This window comes from Diabrotica virgifera, chromosome 4, assembly GCF_917563875.1.
Source record: "Diabrotica virgifera virgifera chromosome 4, PGI_DIABVI_V3a".
NCBI lineage: Eukaryota > Metazoa > Arthropoda > Insecta > Coleoptera > Chrysomelidae > Diabrotica > Diabrotica virgifera.
This window is the reverse complement of record NC_065446.1, coordinates 181,110,770-181,128,823: the sequence shown is the minus strand read 5'-3', so window position 1 is coordinate 181,128,823 and position 18,054 is coordinate 181,110,770. Positions and strand designations below refer to the sequence as shown.

Below are 18,054 nucleotides of genomic sequence, written 5' to 3'. Positions count from 1 at the left end.
GGAGGTGAAAACATTTAGTGACTGCACTAATTTTTCCCTTTCACCCATTATTGCTACTTCCTGTATCCACTGAGGTGTCAGCCTGCAAGGGATTATAATTATCAATACACAATGGACGCATTTCACAGAGAAAACTCCATATTACTTATGGCGATGATTTTTCGGCTCTAGCTCTTATTCTATTATAATTCTAACGACACAAATTTACCTTTGTCAATGCGGTTTACTCAGCGTCTAAGATGGGCTGGCCATGTCCATAGACTCCCTAATAACCTCCTTGCCAAACTGATCTGGGGGAAGCCCCTACAGGAAGAAGGCCCTTAGAACTCCCACGAATGCGATGGAAAGACAATATATGGTGAGATCTAAGAACAATGGGGGCTACCCACTGACCAAACTATCATGGACGACCGTTCGAGATGGAAGCGAGTTGTGCAGTCAGCCAATATCATTGCCTCGGAATAGGACAGATTATAAAAATAAACGACGAAAGCTACGGACAAAGGATATGCTATTAGGAACATGGAATGTACTAAGTTGGTACCGACCTGGAATTGCCACGACAGCGATAAAACAACTAGAAGACTTGAGATATGATGTAGTAGCCATGATATGAGATGGACAGGCTCTGGAACAATACACATGGAGAAGTCATTAGTACTGTGGTCTGGACATGAAACTCGACATGAAAGAGGATGTGACTTTGTAATACATGAAAGACTACAATCAGAGTTATTCGACTTTAAACCAATAAACGAAAGAATCTGCATCATAAGACTAAGAGGCAAATGGTCCAATTTAACTATATTCTCAGTGTATGCACCAACCGAAAACGCATCAGGGGACGATAAAAATGAATTCTACGACTCTTTAAATCAACTATGCACAGTAGCTCCTAACCACGATATTATAATAATACTAGGTGATCTAAACGCAAAGGTAGGCACAGAAGATTACGTAATACCGGTGGCAGGGAGATATATTCTACATGAAGTTACAAACGATAATGGATCACGTTTGGTCGATTTTGCGACAGGCTGCAACTTAGCCATCAAAAGCACCCAGTTCGGTAGGAAAAATATCCACAAGAAAACATGAAGATCAAACGATGGAAGAACAAATAATCAAATAGATCACGTATTGTTTGATGGGAGACATTCTAGCAGCATAATAAGCGTAAGAACTATGAGAGGGCCAGATAGCGACACAGACCATTTTCTCGTAAAGGCCAAGCTCAGAACAAGAATTTCAACACAAACAATAGATAAACACACAAACATCGAAAGATGGAATGTGGCGAAGTTGAAAGGAGAAAATAACCAAAGACAGTACCAAGTAGAATTAAGAAATAGGTTTCAGGTTTTGAAAATAAGTGAAAATGAAACGGAAGACGTAGATAAGCGATGGAACTTAATAAAAACAACTATTACAGAAGCAGCAGAGAAATCTTTCGGAAGAACAAAAAAAAAGAAAAAATAGTTCGACGAGGAATGTGAAAGAACACTAACAGAAACAAACAAAAGAAGAATTGATTTTCTGTCGAACCTATCAGAAGAAAAACGTACACGATTCCACAGAGAGAGAGAGAGAGAGCCGTAGCTAGAAGAACACTTAGGCAAAAAAAGAGACAATATCTCCAACAACAAATTGAAAAAGCAGAAGGAAAACACAGACGCAACCAAAGTAAAAATTTTTACACAGAGGTAAGACAACATAAGAGAGGCTCGTATATAAGGACAACCAACTTCGTGAGAGATAAAAAGGGAGAAATGCTGGCTGTCGAAAACAAAATAATAGAAAGATGGGCTGAATAATTTGAAGAGCTCCTGAATATCCAAAATTTCACTGATGAAAACAATGAAATGGTCGAAACAACGGAGAACATAAGTATCAAACGGTCGAATTAGAAATACCCCCACCAAGCATGGAAGAAATTACGCATGCCATAAAAACGCTTAAAAAAGATAAATCTCGTGGTCTGGACAATATTGGTGCAGAGCTAATTAAAACAGGCGGTCATGAACTCATAAGTAAAATACATCAATTAATAGAAAAGGCCTGGCAACAAGAAATGATGCCGAAAGAATGGTGTGGTAGTATTATTGTACCAATGCACAAGAAAGGAAAAAGGAATCATGCATGAATTACAGAGGAATCTCACTAATCAACACTACGTATAAAATATTGGCTTCGATATTATTAAAAAGATTAGTACCATACGCCGAAGAAATAGGTGGTGACTACGAGTGTGGTTTCAGGCCGGGTAGATCGACTGTTGATCAAATATTTACAATAAGACAAAATAAATGCTAGAAGTATTGGGAATATAATCAGGACGTTCAACAGATCTTTATAAACTTCAAACAGGCTTATGATTCAATTAATCGTGCAACATTATGGAAGGCAATGATCGAGCTCGGCGTACCAAATAAACTAGCTGCGGTAACACAAATGTGTGTAAGTAACTCCTTTGCACAAGTTAGAATAGGGGGAGAAATATCAAATGCTTTCTGCGTAAATTCTGGACTAAGACAGGGAGATCCGTTGTCCCCATTGTTGTTTAACCTGGCCTTAGAATATGTCATGCGAAAAATGTATCCAAAACTCAAACCAGACATAATTGATCGGGGAGCAAAAATCATACTCGCCTTTGCCGATGACGTAGACGCAGTAGCACAATCAACGTTAGAAATTAAGGTGACACAGTAGCGATCAACAGGTAGCCAAAACGCGTTCCAAGACTACGGCTGTAATTTTGAATATTTTTTCGAGATATTTGGCACACGTATTCGTAATATAATAAAGGATGGCGGTACATAGCCCAATTTTAAAAATATATTAATATGTGGAAATTACTCTGTAATTAAATACAATATTAAAAAAACGAGCCTGTACCGCCATTAAGAAGAACAAAAAAATACACTTTCTTCAAATAAACTTTTTTATCCGATGTCTAGATTTTGTGTCATTTTGGAACTACTAATGAAATAAAAAATTTTAGTAGTTCCAAAATGACACAAAATCTAGGCATCGGATAAAAAAGTTTATTTGAAGAAAGTGTATTTTTTTGTTCTTCTTAATGGCGGTACAGGCTCGTTTTTTTAATATTGTATTTAATTACAGAGTAATTTCCACATATTAATTTTATTTTCAAATTGGGCTCTGTACCGCCATTCTTTATTATATTACGAATACGTATGCCAAATATCTCGAAAAAATATTCAAAATTACAGTCGCAATCTTGGAACGCATTTTCGCTACCTGTTGATCGCTACTGTTTCCTCTTAAGGATATTTTCTCGAGCTTTGAAGAAGCTGCATTAAAAATCGGTCTAAAAATAAATGAAGACAAAACAAAATACATGGTCGTCTTAAAACAAGAACGACGGCGAATAAGGCAAAAGTGGCGAAGTGGTTAAAGAATTTAAATATCTAGGAGCAACAATCACAAATGACAACAAATTAGAGCGAGAAGTTAAAACGCGAATAATGGCAGGAAACAGATCTTTCTTTGCAATGAAACATCTAATGAAGTCAATACTTCTTTCACGAGGTGCAAAAATCCAGATATATAAGACCATAATACGACCAGCAGTCGCGTATGGAAGCGAAACATGGACGCTAACAAAAAGAGAAGTAAATAAATTGGTGGTGTGGGAACGTAAAATCCTTCGAATGATATATGGCCCTTGCAGAGACAGCGTTACAAACGAATGGAGGCGCAGATACAATAACGAGCTAGAGTCTCTATTTGGAAAAGAAAATCTAGTCAGAGATATAAAGGCTAATAGACTCAGATGGGCAGGGTATGTGATACACAGTAACGACAATCGCCTTATAAACAATGTGTTCTGGAAAAGGCCAGATGGAAGAAAGTCTGTAGGCCGGCCTAGAAAAAGGTGAAAAGATGCAGTGAAAGAAGATCTAGAGAAAATGGTAATGCGACAATGGGAATTAGTGGCATAGGACCGACAAACATGGAAGGCAATAGTAAACGCGGCAAAGACTCACGAAGAGTTGTAGCGCCATTGATGATGATGATGATGATGGTGATTTTTCGCCTATAGCTCTTAGTCTATTATAATTCTAACGACAGAAATTTACCTTTATCAATGCGGTTTACTCAGCGTCTAAGATGGGCTGGCCATGTCCATAGACTCCCCAATAACCGCCTTACCAAACTGATCTGGGAGGAAGCCCCTACAGGAAGAAGGCCCTTAGGACGCCCACGAATGCGATGGAGAGACAATATATGGTCAGATCTAAGAAAAATGGGGCTACCCACTGACCCAACTATCATGGACGAACGTTCGAGATGGAAGCGAGTTGTGCAGTCAGCCAAGGCCCACCCGGGTTGTAGTGCTACCAGAAGAATAAGAATGCTGTTAGGCTAAATACATTCACACCGATTTTGGACGGCCAATTTTATATCGGTCGTCCAAATTCCGATAGTGAACCACATGCGAAAACGGGATATTTCACACACGTCGACTGCTTATTTAAAATTAAAAGTTCGTCGTACTGGAAGGTAGAGAATTGGGAAATTACAGACATTTTTATAGTTGAACGAGGTCCCCATTTTTGGAATAAAAATCAACCTATTTTCGCGCATTTTCGCAAAATTTCGCGCCAATATGTTTTAAATGTATTCATTTTTCGTCGAATCCTAAGAAAACTTATAAGTATTTTTTAAAAATTTAAACTCAGAATGAAATATTGCATTATTACCGAGGGCCAAAAATCCCTAAAACTTCTATTATTTATTTTAATGAGTTACAGGGGTGAAAAGAAAAAGAGAAAATTAAGTGGAATTTTTAATTTCAAATTTCTCATTTAAAAGAAACTTTTTGGTTATTCTTAAGGACTTTTGGCCCTCGGTAATAATGTAATCTTTCATTCTGCCTTTAATTTTTCAAAAATACTTATTAGTTTTATCAGGATTCGAAAAAAAAATATGAACGCATTTAAAACACATTGGTGCGAAATTTTGAGCCTACGCCCTTAAGGTAAATTCATTTTTTTCTGTATAGAGTGAAATATCTATTGTTTGTTGCAGATTAAATACGCAATATCTGACGAAGAGCCCAATGTCAACACAATATCATCAAAACTTCCCACTGATTTTGGATCTACGTCAGAGAAGGACATTACGGATTCAACGTCGACAGGAACGTATCCATTAGAGAGCGTAGAGATTCTTTGTATATACATACCTCCAGGCATTGGGAATGCTGTAAAATTGGTTTGGGGACTGAAATTAAACGATTTAAATCTTAATGTAACATACGGCGTGCACTATGGTAAAGATGATGAAGATTTTACAGGTAATCAACCGATAAAATATTTATACAAATTCACATTCAATACAGTATGCGGCAAAAGAAACAATACTGAAATGAATATTGAAATGTTTATGATTATTTATATACAGTGATGAGCGCGCTAATGACCGGCAAAATAACGCAAAAAATGGAAAACATAATACATTGTGAATCAAAAAGAGATGCAACTAGTAGAGGTGGCAATTATCGATATAAACGTATAAATTAATATTACATTACGTAGTTTTCCACCTTTATACTGTTAAATAATTTTTATGGGAAGAATTAAAAAAATTAATTTATGTCAAAGACAACGAGACCGTAAATTTTTATGACCCTGTATATGATCAAATTGAGTAAATAAAATAATTGTAAATATAATAATTTAAAAAAATTTTAGTGGTAAAGTTTCTACGGACAATTTATACATTTCAACAGAACGGACTTCAAACGGTTGTTTAGAAAGTAAATGCATGCCGCGGTTTGATTGCACAATAGACAATGTTTTTTAAATGGTTTCCCAGAAAGAAACGGATAGTAAACAATTTTGTTTAGTTTAGAATAGAGGGTTTTTCTAGATTGTAAGTAAAATTAATTTTAATATCTCCTGGAAATTGACAAGAACGAAATTTTGTATACAATAATATTTTTCCTTAAAAAAATTAAGGATATGATGTGTGGAGGATGCCTGTGATTGGCTAGGAGACCGATGGAAGTAGAATGGAGTGGTAAGTATCAAATTGATGAGATAAAAAGGAATTCATTGCGTAATTACCATCGAAAGCAATCAGTGCAGTTTGAAAGTAGTAATTTTGTGTATATGAACAAAATACACATAAAGTCATTACTAATAGGTATCTACTTACATATCAGCTGATATGTAAGTACATACTTATAAGTAATAAATTTATGTGTATTTTGATCATATACCATCTTATCACGACTCCATCAACCCTTAACCACTTAGGGATTAATAGTAGTATATATTAAATTATATACCAAGCAATTCTCATCAGATTGGTCACTCCAAATGGCAAAATGTCTCAATATACACTATATTTATAGACTACTAAATTCAATACTCTACAGTTGTTTTGCTTTATTGTATTTTTATTTTGTTTTGAATCAAGATATAGTTGTTTTTATATAATGTACAATTTTGTCTTTTTGTGATTTTTAGCTAGTAGTTTTTAATTGTGAAGACTTTATGTACTGGGCCTGAGGCCTGATAATGAGGCAAAATTCTAAGCCTCGAAACAGGTTGGCCCATGATTGTGTAACAACTATTAAAAATACAAACTTTAAGATTGCGAGTATCGACTCAATTTCTATATCCAATAGCATAATGGACTCGCATTGGCAACCTTTTCATCATTATATCTAAAAGAGTTTTTAATGACACCACTCTTAATTTCTAAAATTGTACATATTTCTTTTAAACGGAAATACCGTGTGCGTTGGTCAGTAAAGAAATGTTTTTCTATACCTGCTAAACACAAACAATGAATGATTTATATGTATGTAACTGTATTAAATTATTCTATATTTATCACTTACTAGTGCTACAGTTACAACTATCCACATCCGGTATTTTCATGCTTTATGTCCTATGCGTTATATTTTTTATCATCATAGTAGAACCCGCATAATGTAGCAGAATCTACAAGTATTTCAAATGCGAATTGATATTTATCTCTTGTTTCGTTTTTTAAGAACAAATCTTTTCTTTTTTCATTAACCAAACAATCATTTTTTTAACCACTTGAGTCGTTAGCGACATTAGTTATTTATTACATTATATTAAATTATCTAAAAATATATCGTTTACAAAACTATACTAATAGGTTATTGATTATGTATTATAGAAAGGAACTACAACGTTAACGGGGTTTTATTGTTTAATATAGTCAATGGACCGCTAAGTATGATAAAACTACCATTTAAACGGGTGCATTTTTAAGAAAGGAGTGAATTAGTCACTAGGCACAGGGCGAATTAGGGTGAGTTCTATGCAATTTTGGTACAAACAAGTCTACATGAAAATTATTCCAAGTTAAATTTACTAGTGAAATATCATATTTAAAAGTGAAAAATGTTTTGTCTTGCAAAAATATATTCAAAAGAAAAGCAAGAAAACAATACTAAATATAGCAATTTTGTTTTTTGCCCCATAACTTTATCCCATGGGAATATAGGTATAGGCACTGCTTTACAAAAAAATCTTTCATCCTTTCTCTTTAAAATGGTGTTTATAAGTCTCTTTAATTTAAAGTTTCCAAAATATGATTTTTCACACTTCGCTACTCTCAGCGATTTTGATCCATTATCCTTGTTACTTCGCAAACATTGTTCTGTTCTGTAACTTTTTTCTACGCAGCTTTAGATAGGTATATGCAACGGGTACATTCAGTTAGAAGAAAAGTCAATTACCTTCAAAATAGTCTATTGTAGAAGGCTGTGTGACTACTTTTAAGAAAGATATGGTTTTTGAAAGATGTATACTTTTAATAATTTTTGTGCAATAAAAAAGAAAGCCTATTTTCTTTAATTTAGAATGGTGTATTGTAAAATATTCTAGGACTACGTTTAAACAAGATATGCGTTCTCAAAATGTGACATATAAACATGCCACAGGTCCCACTAAGCTGGGACCATATGGAAACTATTTATTATTAACTTTATAAAAAAAAAATATTTATGAAATGTTCTTCAAAATCTAAAACCTGAGATGCAATTATCAGATATAAAATTGTATCGATAGTGTACGAGGTATGTTAAAAAATATGAATTTCGCTCAAGAGTGAAGTAACTTTATATTTCACAATATCGAAAAGTGTTATTAAGAAAAGTTATTTGAAATTAAAGATTATGTTAAAATATGTAACCGTATTCTTCTAATTGACAAAAATAAAAAATATAATTTTTTTCTCAAATTACGGATACCCTTGGATATCCTACGGATATCTTGTTTAAAAATAGTCCTAGAATTTTTTTTCAATACACCAGTTTAAAGTAAACAAAATAAACTTTTTTTATTGCACAATGTATATACCTAAATGTGCAAGAAAAAAAGTCATAATAAGAAATTTAAACAATAATCATAAAAAATATCAAAAATCATTAAAATATAAATCTGTGAAAAAGCATAACTTGCTTAAAAATAGTCGCATAACCTTATACAATAGACCATTTTAAAGGTAATTGACTTATATTTCCACTAATTGCACCATTACATATACCTAGACATGCGTAGAAAAGAGTTACAGAGCAACGTTTGCGAAATAATGGGGAAAATGGCCCTTAAAATGCTGTGAGCGGCGAAATTTGAAAAATCCTATTTCGGAAAATGTAAATCCTAGTGACTTCTATTAAACGACATGTTAAAGAGAAAGGACTGAAGTTATTTTTCGCTAAAGCAATACCTATACCTATATCACTTAGGAAAAAAGTTATGGTGCAAAAAACAAAATTGCTTTCTTTGGTGTTTTTTCTTGCTTTTCGCACCTATCTAAATGGTAGCACTCCGCGGTTTTTTCAAATATAGAGGTCCATTGATCATATGAGACAATAAAATCCCATTAACGTTGTAGTTCCTTTTAGCTCTCTTATTTTGAACATAATCAATAGCCTATAAAATCACAATTAAGAGAGTTCGGTCCTGGCAGGTATACTAGTTGGTGCGTATTTGTCAGCTCCAAACAAAATAGTTATTTAGATAGTAGCTAATGAGTAAAAAAATTTTATTTTCGCATATATAAGTGTATTATAGTGCGTTCCATTATTGTACGTAAGTACTCTTTAAAATTATATAAAGCCAAGTTATTTCACTGGAATTTATTATTTATCAGAAGTCGGTTTGACACAAAAAACCCTAAACACGTTTATTCGTTATCTATAACGACATGATAAAATCACCTGTTGTAAGGCAGGTCCGTATTTCAGGATTTACTTAGTTTTGAATAATAAATAAAATATGTCAAATCCGACTGCCGGAACTTCTGACTACAGGAGCGCCCAAATGGAAAACACTACTAAAACTTATTCTACTGCTTTGATTGAACAACAATTTCCAACAAAAGAACAAGCCATTGTATTCCCATCCATTGAAAACCTTAAACTTCAAGATTATCTGATTTCACTAGGAAAGTTGATCGAGCCCAAAAATATCCTATTTTCCTCAAGGCTTTCTAACAACAGAGTGTGTATGTACCTTGCAAACAAAAATGTTGTTGAAAATTTCATGAATAATTATGGAGGATCCATAGAAATTAATAACCAAAAAGTCCAAGCACGCAAACTAATCACTCCATCACAAAGGCTAATTCTGTCAAACGCTTGTCCCTCCATACCGCATGCTGTATTAATTCAAGAAATTGAAAAATTGGGCCTTCAACCCATGTCTCCCATGTCATTTCTCAAGATAAGCGCCGGTTTGCCGGAATTCAACCACATTTATAGTTTTAGACGACAAATCTTTATCACACCACCGCTTGCCCCAATACCTGAATCCATATTAATGAATTATGATAACACCAACTATAGAATTTATTTTGCACAAGATTCCTTGATCTGTTTTTCATGTAAAAGGCCAGGCCACACTGCAGCAAATTGCAAAACAATCCAAGAATCAGTTTCTGAAAATTATAACCAAAACCCCCACTCCCAATCATCTTGGCAACCCATACCTTCCGAAATACTTTTAACCAACCCCTCAAAAACTCCAACCTCACAACCAATTATCAATATAGATACAACCCAGTCCACACAAAATAGCTCAAAACGCAGTTTGGATGACATTGTTACACCTCCTCTAGCGCAAGATGCTAATTCAGAAAACCAAAGTCTTGAACCATTTGTTAAACCTAATGTTGCTCCAGCTAAAAAACCAAAGAAAAGTAAGGGAAAGACTCCAACTCACGTACTCATGGAACCGACCAAGGCATTCATCTCAGAGCAAAACCCTTCATTTGTTCTTGATTTTGATCAAATATCCGATCTATTTGAAAATGTTTATGGTGCACAGGACCCAGTCAGCATCATAAAAAACTACACTAGCGAATTTGAAGCTTTAGTGAAAATGCTAACAGCAATATACCCGTATTTCAAACAAAGATCGATTAAAGCTAGATGTACAAAAATTAGAAAGAAACTATTGAAGCATTTACAGATGGCTTACTCGGATACTGAGGCATCAGAGACTGAAAGTGAGTTTTCTCAAGAATAGAGTCATGAACTTCTGTGACAATCCCAAATTTCAGTTTTATTTATTATAAATGGGCTTCTCATCAATTTTGCAGTGGAACATTAACGGTTTCTATAATAACCTTCCAATGCTCCAAATAATTCTGTCCAGACACAATCCAGATATAATTTGTCTTCAGGAGACTAATTTTAAAAATGAAAACATACAAGCTTTAAAAAAATTTAAAAATTACTGCAAAAACAGAACTAACCAAGATAAAGCCAGTGGTGGAGTAGCTATCTTTGTAAAAAAGTCAATTGAAACTACAGTCGTTCCTCTCCAAACTAATCTAGAAGCAATTTGCATTAAAGTTAACTCGAGTCCAAATATCTACGTTTGTAACTTATACTTACCTTCATCAACGCAAGTAGACTCAGAAGCATTAACTGAACTCTTACAACAAATTCCCCAACCCAGGCTTATTTTGGGCGATTTTAATGCTCACAACTTTTCATGGGGCTCTTCTACTATAAATACCAGAGGAAGATTGCTGGAAGAGATATTTGAACAGTCCAACCTTTCAGTCTTAAACGACGGCAGACCCACTAGATTTAATATACAGAACGGTGAATCTTCATGTATAGACCTTACGATATGCGAACCAGGTCTGACCCCACAGCTCACCTGGGATAGGCTGGATTTCTTGTATAACAGTGATCACTACCCAATTTTTATTCATAACAACAAAAACCAACGTGGACGGACATTTACCCCAAAATGGAATTTAAAAAAACCTAACTGGAATCTTTTTTCAAATTTAGTCGAAAGCAGTATGACCACATTTAAAAGCACCTCAAACATAGACGAGACCCTTAAGAACATTGTTACCATTATCACAGAAGCAGCAGAAAGAGCAATAGGAAAAACTTCATACATAAAACAACGCAACCCCGTCCCATGGTGGAACCATGAATGCAAAACAGCAGTTGAATCTAGCAAAAGAGCTTTTAACAAATACAAGCGCTACAAGACTCTCGAGAATAAAATTGAATATACAAAACAACGTGCAATAGCCAAGAAGACAACTAGAAATGCCAAACGCCAGTCATGGACTCAATATGTATCAACGTTAAATGCAAACACTCCCATGACTGAAGTATGGAACAAAGTCAGAAGAATATCTGCATTAAACAGCAATCAGATTATCAAAAGCCTCGAGAGAAATGGAAATGCAGTTACTAGTAATACTGAGATTGCTAAAATCCTTGCTAACACATACAAAAACCGATCCAGTAATATTAATTATAAAAAATCTTTCATTAATTACAAACAACATGAAGAAAATAAGAAAATTAGCATTACTCCTAACACAGATGAACCGTTAAATTTACCCATTTCTCAATTAGAGTATACGGAAGCATTATCAAATATTAAAGAAACTAGCGCTGGCCCGGACGATATTCCTAGTATTTTTATTAAACACCTTCCAGCGAGCGCTCACAAACAACTTCTAGATCTGTTTAACATTATTTGGCTTCAACACAAATTTCCTGAAAAATGGCATGAATCCATAGTAATACCTATACAAAAACCTAATAGTATTAAGACAAGTCCCGAGTCATACAGACCGATATCTTTAACATGCGCCATGTGTAAGTTACTAGAAAAGATTATTAACAATAGACTAAGATGGCACTTGGAGAGACAAGATTTGATTATTCCAGAACAAAGTGGTTTTAGAGACCAAAGGTCAACTATAGATAATATCATAGATTTGGAGAGTGACATTTCTGAAGCATTCGCACTAGGGGGTAAATGTCTAGCGGTTTTCTTTGACATATCAAGAGCTTTCGATACAGCCTGGCATGACTATATAATAAAAAAATTACATAGTTGGAACATTCAAGGTCACAGCCTATTCTTTATTAAAAATTTCCTTCAAAATAGAACTTTCAGAGTTAGGACAAATAACATAACATCAGATATAATGTATCCAGAAAATGGTATCCCTCAAGGCTCGGTTATAAGTCCTACTCTCTTTATAGTGGCAATCAATGATATCCTCAAAAACCTAAAATCGCCTGTAAAGGCACGAGTCTACGCAGATGATCTTGTAGTTTTCTGCAAAGGTAAAAATATACAAAATATATTTCGTCATACACAGAACTTTATACAAGACTTAGAAATCTGGTCACAAAAAACAGGTTTCTGTTTTTCCGCTGAAAAAACTCGCTTCATCCTGTTTTCAAAGAGAAACGTCACAAATATCCCCAACCTAAGATTATGTGATGAAAACCTAAAGCGTGCAACGTCAATTAAATTCTTGGGCATGACATTCGAAGAAACACTAAGCTGGAAACTTCATATAACAAATCTGATGTTATCTTGTCACAAGCGACTAAATCTTCTAAAAACTCTGGCCAATAAAGAATGGGGTGCGGATCGCCAAACACTTTTAATGTTATACAGAACATTAATCAGATCAAAATTAGATTATGGGTCTACTGTGTATTCTACAGCGGCTAAGACGCTGCTGAAAAAACTTGACAGTCTTCACAATCTCGCTTTACGTATAATATCTGGAGCTTTTCGCACAACACCAATCGAAAGTCTGTATTGTGAAGTTGGAGAACCCTCCTTAGAAGACAGAAGAGTTTATTTAAGTGTAGCATACGCCGCAAAAATCAGGTGTAACTCAAAAAACCCTACTATACAAAATTGTTTTACAGAGAAGTTCCCAAATCTCTTCATAAATAAACCAAGAACGGCCAAACCCTTCTACGCAAGAATTAGAAGCTACTTAAATCAAATAAACTATGCGTTCCCAGAATGCTTTCCTTCCAAACTGTCCTCAATTCCTCCGTGGCAAATAAAGAACCCTCAGTACCTAACACACCTCATTTCTTTCGATAAACATTCAACAAACCCACAGTTAATCAAATCCGCCTTCAATGATATACTCCGCAATTACAAGGAGTATACACAAGTATACACCGATGCATCTAAATCAAATGAAGGCACTGGTGCTGCAGTCATAACCCCAACATCAACAAATAAATACAAACTCCCTTCAGAGTACTCTATTTACTCTGCTGAATTATACGCTCTATACCAGGCCACCCTTGCTGTCAATGCGTCCAGTAATACCAAATATATCATACTCACAGACTCTCTAAGTTCGGTACAGTCAATCCAATATGTCTACCCATCTAATCCTTTGGTCATCAAAATAAAACAAGAAGTTCATACCGCTCAACTGAATGGAAAAATTATCATATTCCTCTGGATACCATCCCATATTGGAATTCAAGGAAATGAAGAGGCAGACAACGCTGCAAAAGAAGCTGCAACTAGTGATAGTGCGGAGTGTACGATAACATTTACGAGTGCGGATGTGAAAGCGGCGGTCAAACGTAAAGTGCGGTATATGTGGGAAGAAAAGTGGAAAGTGTCATCGGCCAAGCTACGCGAAATTAAAAAATCGATAAAACCCTGGCCAACATTACCAACAAGTCGGAGAGACCAGGTAATATTAACGCGACTCCGATTGGGTCATACGCGATTAACTAATAGTCATGTGTTTTCCTACAAACAAGAACCAAGATGTGACAACTGTGAAGAAAAGTTAACAATCAAACATTTATTGGAGAATTGCGCAGCATTAACGCCAAAGCGCATATTGTACAATATACCAAACAAACTGAGTGACATTTTAGGCCTACAGTGCAATATGTCAAATTTAAAGAGGTTCCTAAGTGCAATTAACATTTTATACAATATATAAAAACACAAATGTAATAAAAATTATTATTCACCACTATTGTTTCGCTAATAGCCAATTTGGCTGATGCGATTTTTGTTAATAAAAAAAAAAAAAAAAAAAAATCACAATTAAAATTCACTAGGAATAAACAAACCAAGACACCTTGAATGTGTCTGTGAAGAGTAATATATTGGTATTGTTACGCGATTGACTCTACTATTTTATTTATTTATATCTTTAGGCACTAAGTTTAATTTAAATAAAGGAACACTTACTTATATTATTTTATTTACATCACTTATTTATTTTAATAATTACAAATAACACCAACTAACACATCTAATTTATTTACAACTCAAATTTATGATTTAATTAACTAAACATAATAACTTCGATAACTAATATACATTTCATTAAATTCGATTCGAATACAATTATATCACGCGTCGCGGCTCGTTCATTGACTGACTGGCCTGTGCTCGAATTCCTGTTCTTAAATACTCTGACAGCGGTCGCCTCGAATCGCCGTGGAAGGTCTGGCCTTTACTCGTAACCCCGGGAAGCATCGAGAATAATTAGGCCGGGTTGTGAGGCTTCACATTGCCCCCTCCTTAAAAGATGGTTCCTCCTGGAACCTTGTCGGGACTGGAACTGGATGCTGGTATCTGCAACTGGACCCTCTTTTACAACTCCCAGTTGTATAAAAGTGACAGGGGACGGTCTTCTCTCCGCACCAGTAACTATGCGGATTGCAACAGACTAACACCTGGACCTCCGTGTCTTGGAAAATTTCTTCTACCATATTTCGGATAACTCTCCACTCTAATTGGCTGCATTCTAACTTTGGCATGGCTAACTTTTGCACGTCGGACTCCAACACGTGCTCTCTCAATTGAATTAATGCATCCCATACATCTTGGTAGGTAGGTTGGTCACGGACAGTGTCTTTTGTTACCAGATAGAATAGGTAACGTGATGCATCTTGGAGTTTCAATGCTTTGCCAGGAGCTGGCAGTTGACATTGAAGTTCTGCAACTCGACCAAACTTCCTTCGGAAGGCGGATGCCAACCCTCGTGCGTTTTTGATACTGGCCGGGATGGTATGGGCCAGCGAATAGTAATCGGGAAGTGCGTGAAGATCTCGCTTTTCTTCAGTGGTAACACCATGTCTTGCTTTACCGGTACCTCCGTAGGCACCCATGAACTCTTCAAAGGTAAGGTCAGGTATTCCTCGAATTTGGTTGACTTCCACTTCTTCATCTACGTCGTGGTCTCCCTCGTAAGGCGCCAACCGGTTATGGTGGACTATCATCGGCTTTCCCCTAGGAATCTTGCTTATTCGGTAGATAACGTCATTGATTTTCTTGACAATGAGGTACGGACCCTCCCAGAACTGCTGCAACTTGGGAGAACAACCTGTTCGCTTCTTTGGATTATAAAGCCAGACTTTGTCGTTCTCCTTAAAACATCCCTTCTCGGCTTGGGTATCGTATCGTTTCTTCATGCGGTCGCTAGCGATCTGAAGGTTAGACCGGACCAACTCATGTATATCGTCCATTCTTCTTCGCAATTCATTCACGTAATCCTCACCAGCAACATCTTCTCCAGGTCGACATCCAAACTCTAGATCACAGGGTAGACGCATCTCACGTCCAAATAGGACTTTTGCTGGTGTTTGGCCAGTTGATTCATTAACAGCAGATCTATAGGCCATTGCGAAGAACGGAAGGTACTGGTCCCAGTCTCGTTGATGATTGGACACCATCTTTGTCAAATACTTGCCGACTGTCCTATTTATACGCTCCACCATTCCATCCGATTGCGGGTGATAGGCCGTGGTTCTTGTCTTCTTCATGCCTAGTTTATCACAGATTCCTTGAAATAGATCGCTCTCAAAGTTCCTTCCTTGGTCACTATGGATCTCCAGAGGTACTCCAAATCGGCTGATGCAGTCTTTGATTAACACATCTGCAATAGTGGTGGCCTTCTGGTCTGGAATTGCGTAGATCTCAACCCATGTCGTGAAGTAATCCATTACCACCAACATGTATTTGCATCCATTGTCACTTTCTGGAAATGGCCCGGCAATATCCAAAGCTATTCTTTCAAACGGACTTCCAACATTGTACTGTCTCATAGGAGCCTTCCTTTTCCGGTAGGGTCCGTTACTTGTAGCACAGGTAGTACATTTCTTACACCAGTCCTTCACATCGTCGGAACTATTCATCCAATAAAATCGTTCCCGAATTCTCTGAAGGGTCTTCTTTACACCAAAATGCCCTCCTGATGGACTGTCGTGTAACTGACGAAGTACTTCGGCTACTCTGCTTTTTGGAATCACCAACTGTTTTCTCCTCACTGAACCATCATCATTTTCTATTACTCGTTTAAGCAAGCTGTCTTCCAAGATAAATGAGTCCCACTGGGGATATAATAATCCACAATACGTCTTAACTACTGAGCTTAGGCTTGATATTTCTTGCCAAGATGGTCGACGATTTTCTTTTTTCCATTTTCGAATCTTCTGTAAAACCGGATCTTTTCCTTGTTCTTCCTTGATCTTGGTAGGCGTCCACTCGTCGTTGACCACTGTTGTTCTTAGTACTGCTGCTTCCTTCGACTCTGTATTGTTGCAATGGGAACATTCTGCTGGACACGGTCTTCTAGATAGAGAATCAGCGTTTCTGTGGCTAACTCCGGCCCGATGCTCGATCTTGAAATCATATTCTTGAAGTCGTTAAATCCATCTGGCTATCTGACCCTCTGGATTCTTAAACTGCATTAACCATTTAAGGGCGGCATGGTCGGTTCGGATTAGAAACTTCCTTCCGTAGAGGTATTGATAGAAGTGTTCCACTGATTTTACTACTGCTAGAAGTTCTCTTCTCGTGACGCAATAATTTCGTTCAGGTTTTGAAAGCACTTTACTAAAATATCCAAGGACTCGTTCCTGTCCTCCTTGGATCTGCGACAGCACTCTTCCAATTCCCACATTGCTTGCATCCGTATCTAGGATGAACTCTCCTTCTGGCAGTGGATACCCTAATATTGGCGCTGTAATTAAATGCCTCTTCAAAGTTTCAAAGGCCGTTTGGCAGTCTCCATCCCAGCAATAATCCCTTGCTTCCTCTGTAAGTCGCGTTAATGGCTTAGCAATATCTGCAAACTTCTTAATGAATCTCCGGTAGTATGTACATAGTCCCAGAAAACTTCTCACTTGATGTTTAGCAGTTGGTTCAGGCCATTCCTTAATGGAATCGATTTTTCCTTTATCCACGGCAGCTCCTTCTTTGCTGACTATATGACCTAAATAATTGACTTTACTTTGAAATAACTGGCATTTCTTGGGATTTAACATTAACTGGGCAGCTTTAAGTCGATTAAAAACGTCTTCTAAATTCTTCAGGTGGTCTTCAAACGTCTCTCCCAAAACGATTATGTCGTCTAAATACACCAGGTACGTTTTCCAAGATAACCCTCTCAACACATTTTCTATAAGCCTCTCAAATGTCGCAGGAGCGTTACAGAGTCCAAACGGCATAACGTTGAATTCCCATAATCCAGATCCTGTCGTAAAGGCCGTCTTCTCTTTGTCCACTGGATCCATTTCTACCTGCCAATATCCAGACTTCAAGTCCAACGTAGAAAACAATTTACTTCCAGCCAATGTGTCCAACGTGTCGTCGATCCGAGGCAGAGGATAACTATCTTTCTTGGTAACATTGTTCAACAAACGGTAGTCCATACAGAACCTCGTAGTTCCATCTTTCTTCTTGACCAGGACCACCG

At 36.4% G+C, this 18,054-nt stretch overlaps 2 protein-coding genes across 2 annotated transcripts in view; both read left to right on the top strand.

Annotated features, from left to right (window-relative positions):
- The window catches only part of LOC114337879 (uncharacterized), a 214,308-nt gene that overhangs the window by 36,713 nt on the left and 159,541 nt on the right, over positions 1 to 18,054 (top strand). Inside the window, exon 2 of the mRNA XM_050648609.1 lies at positions 5,056 to 5,323. Within this exon, the coding sequence (XP_050504566.1) occupies positions 5,056 to 5,323 (268 nt within the window). The remainder of the gene's footprint in view (positions 1 to 5,055; positions 5,324 to 18,054) is intronic.
- On the top strand, positions 8,969 to 14,337 carry LOC126883278 (uncharacterized). Its single transcript, XM_050648610.1, has 2 exons — positions 8,969 to 9,072; positions 13,606 to 14,337. Exons 1-2 carry the CDS (start codon positions 9,046 to 9,048, stop codon positions 14,284 to 14,286), a joined length of 708 nt encoding a protein of 235 aa, XP_050504567.1. The 5' UTR covers positions 8,969 to 9,045; the 3' UTR covers positions 14,287 to 14,337.

What these genes read in the sequence shown, in the direction of transcription:
- LOC126883278 (XM_050648610.1), top strand. Translation starts at nt 9,046, where the DNA reads ATGAGTAAAAAAATTTTATTTTCGCAT. An exon ending in AAAAAATTTTATTTTCGCAT is followed by an intron (nt 9,073 to 13,605) that starts ATATAAGTGTAT and finishes GCTGAATTATAC; the next exon opens with GCTCTATACCAGGCCACCCT.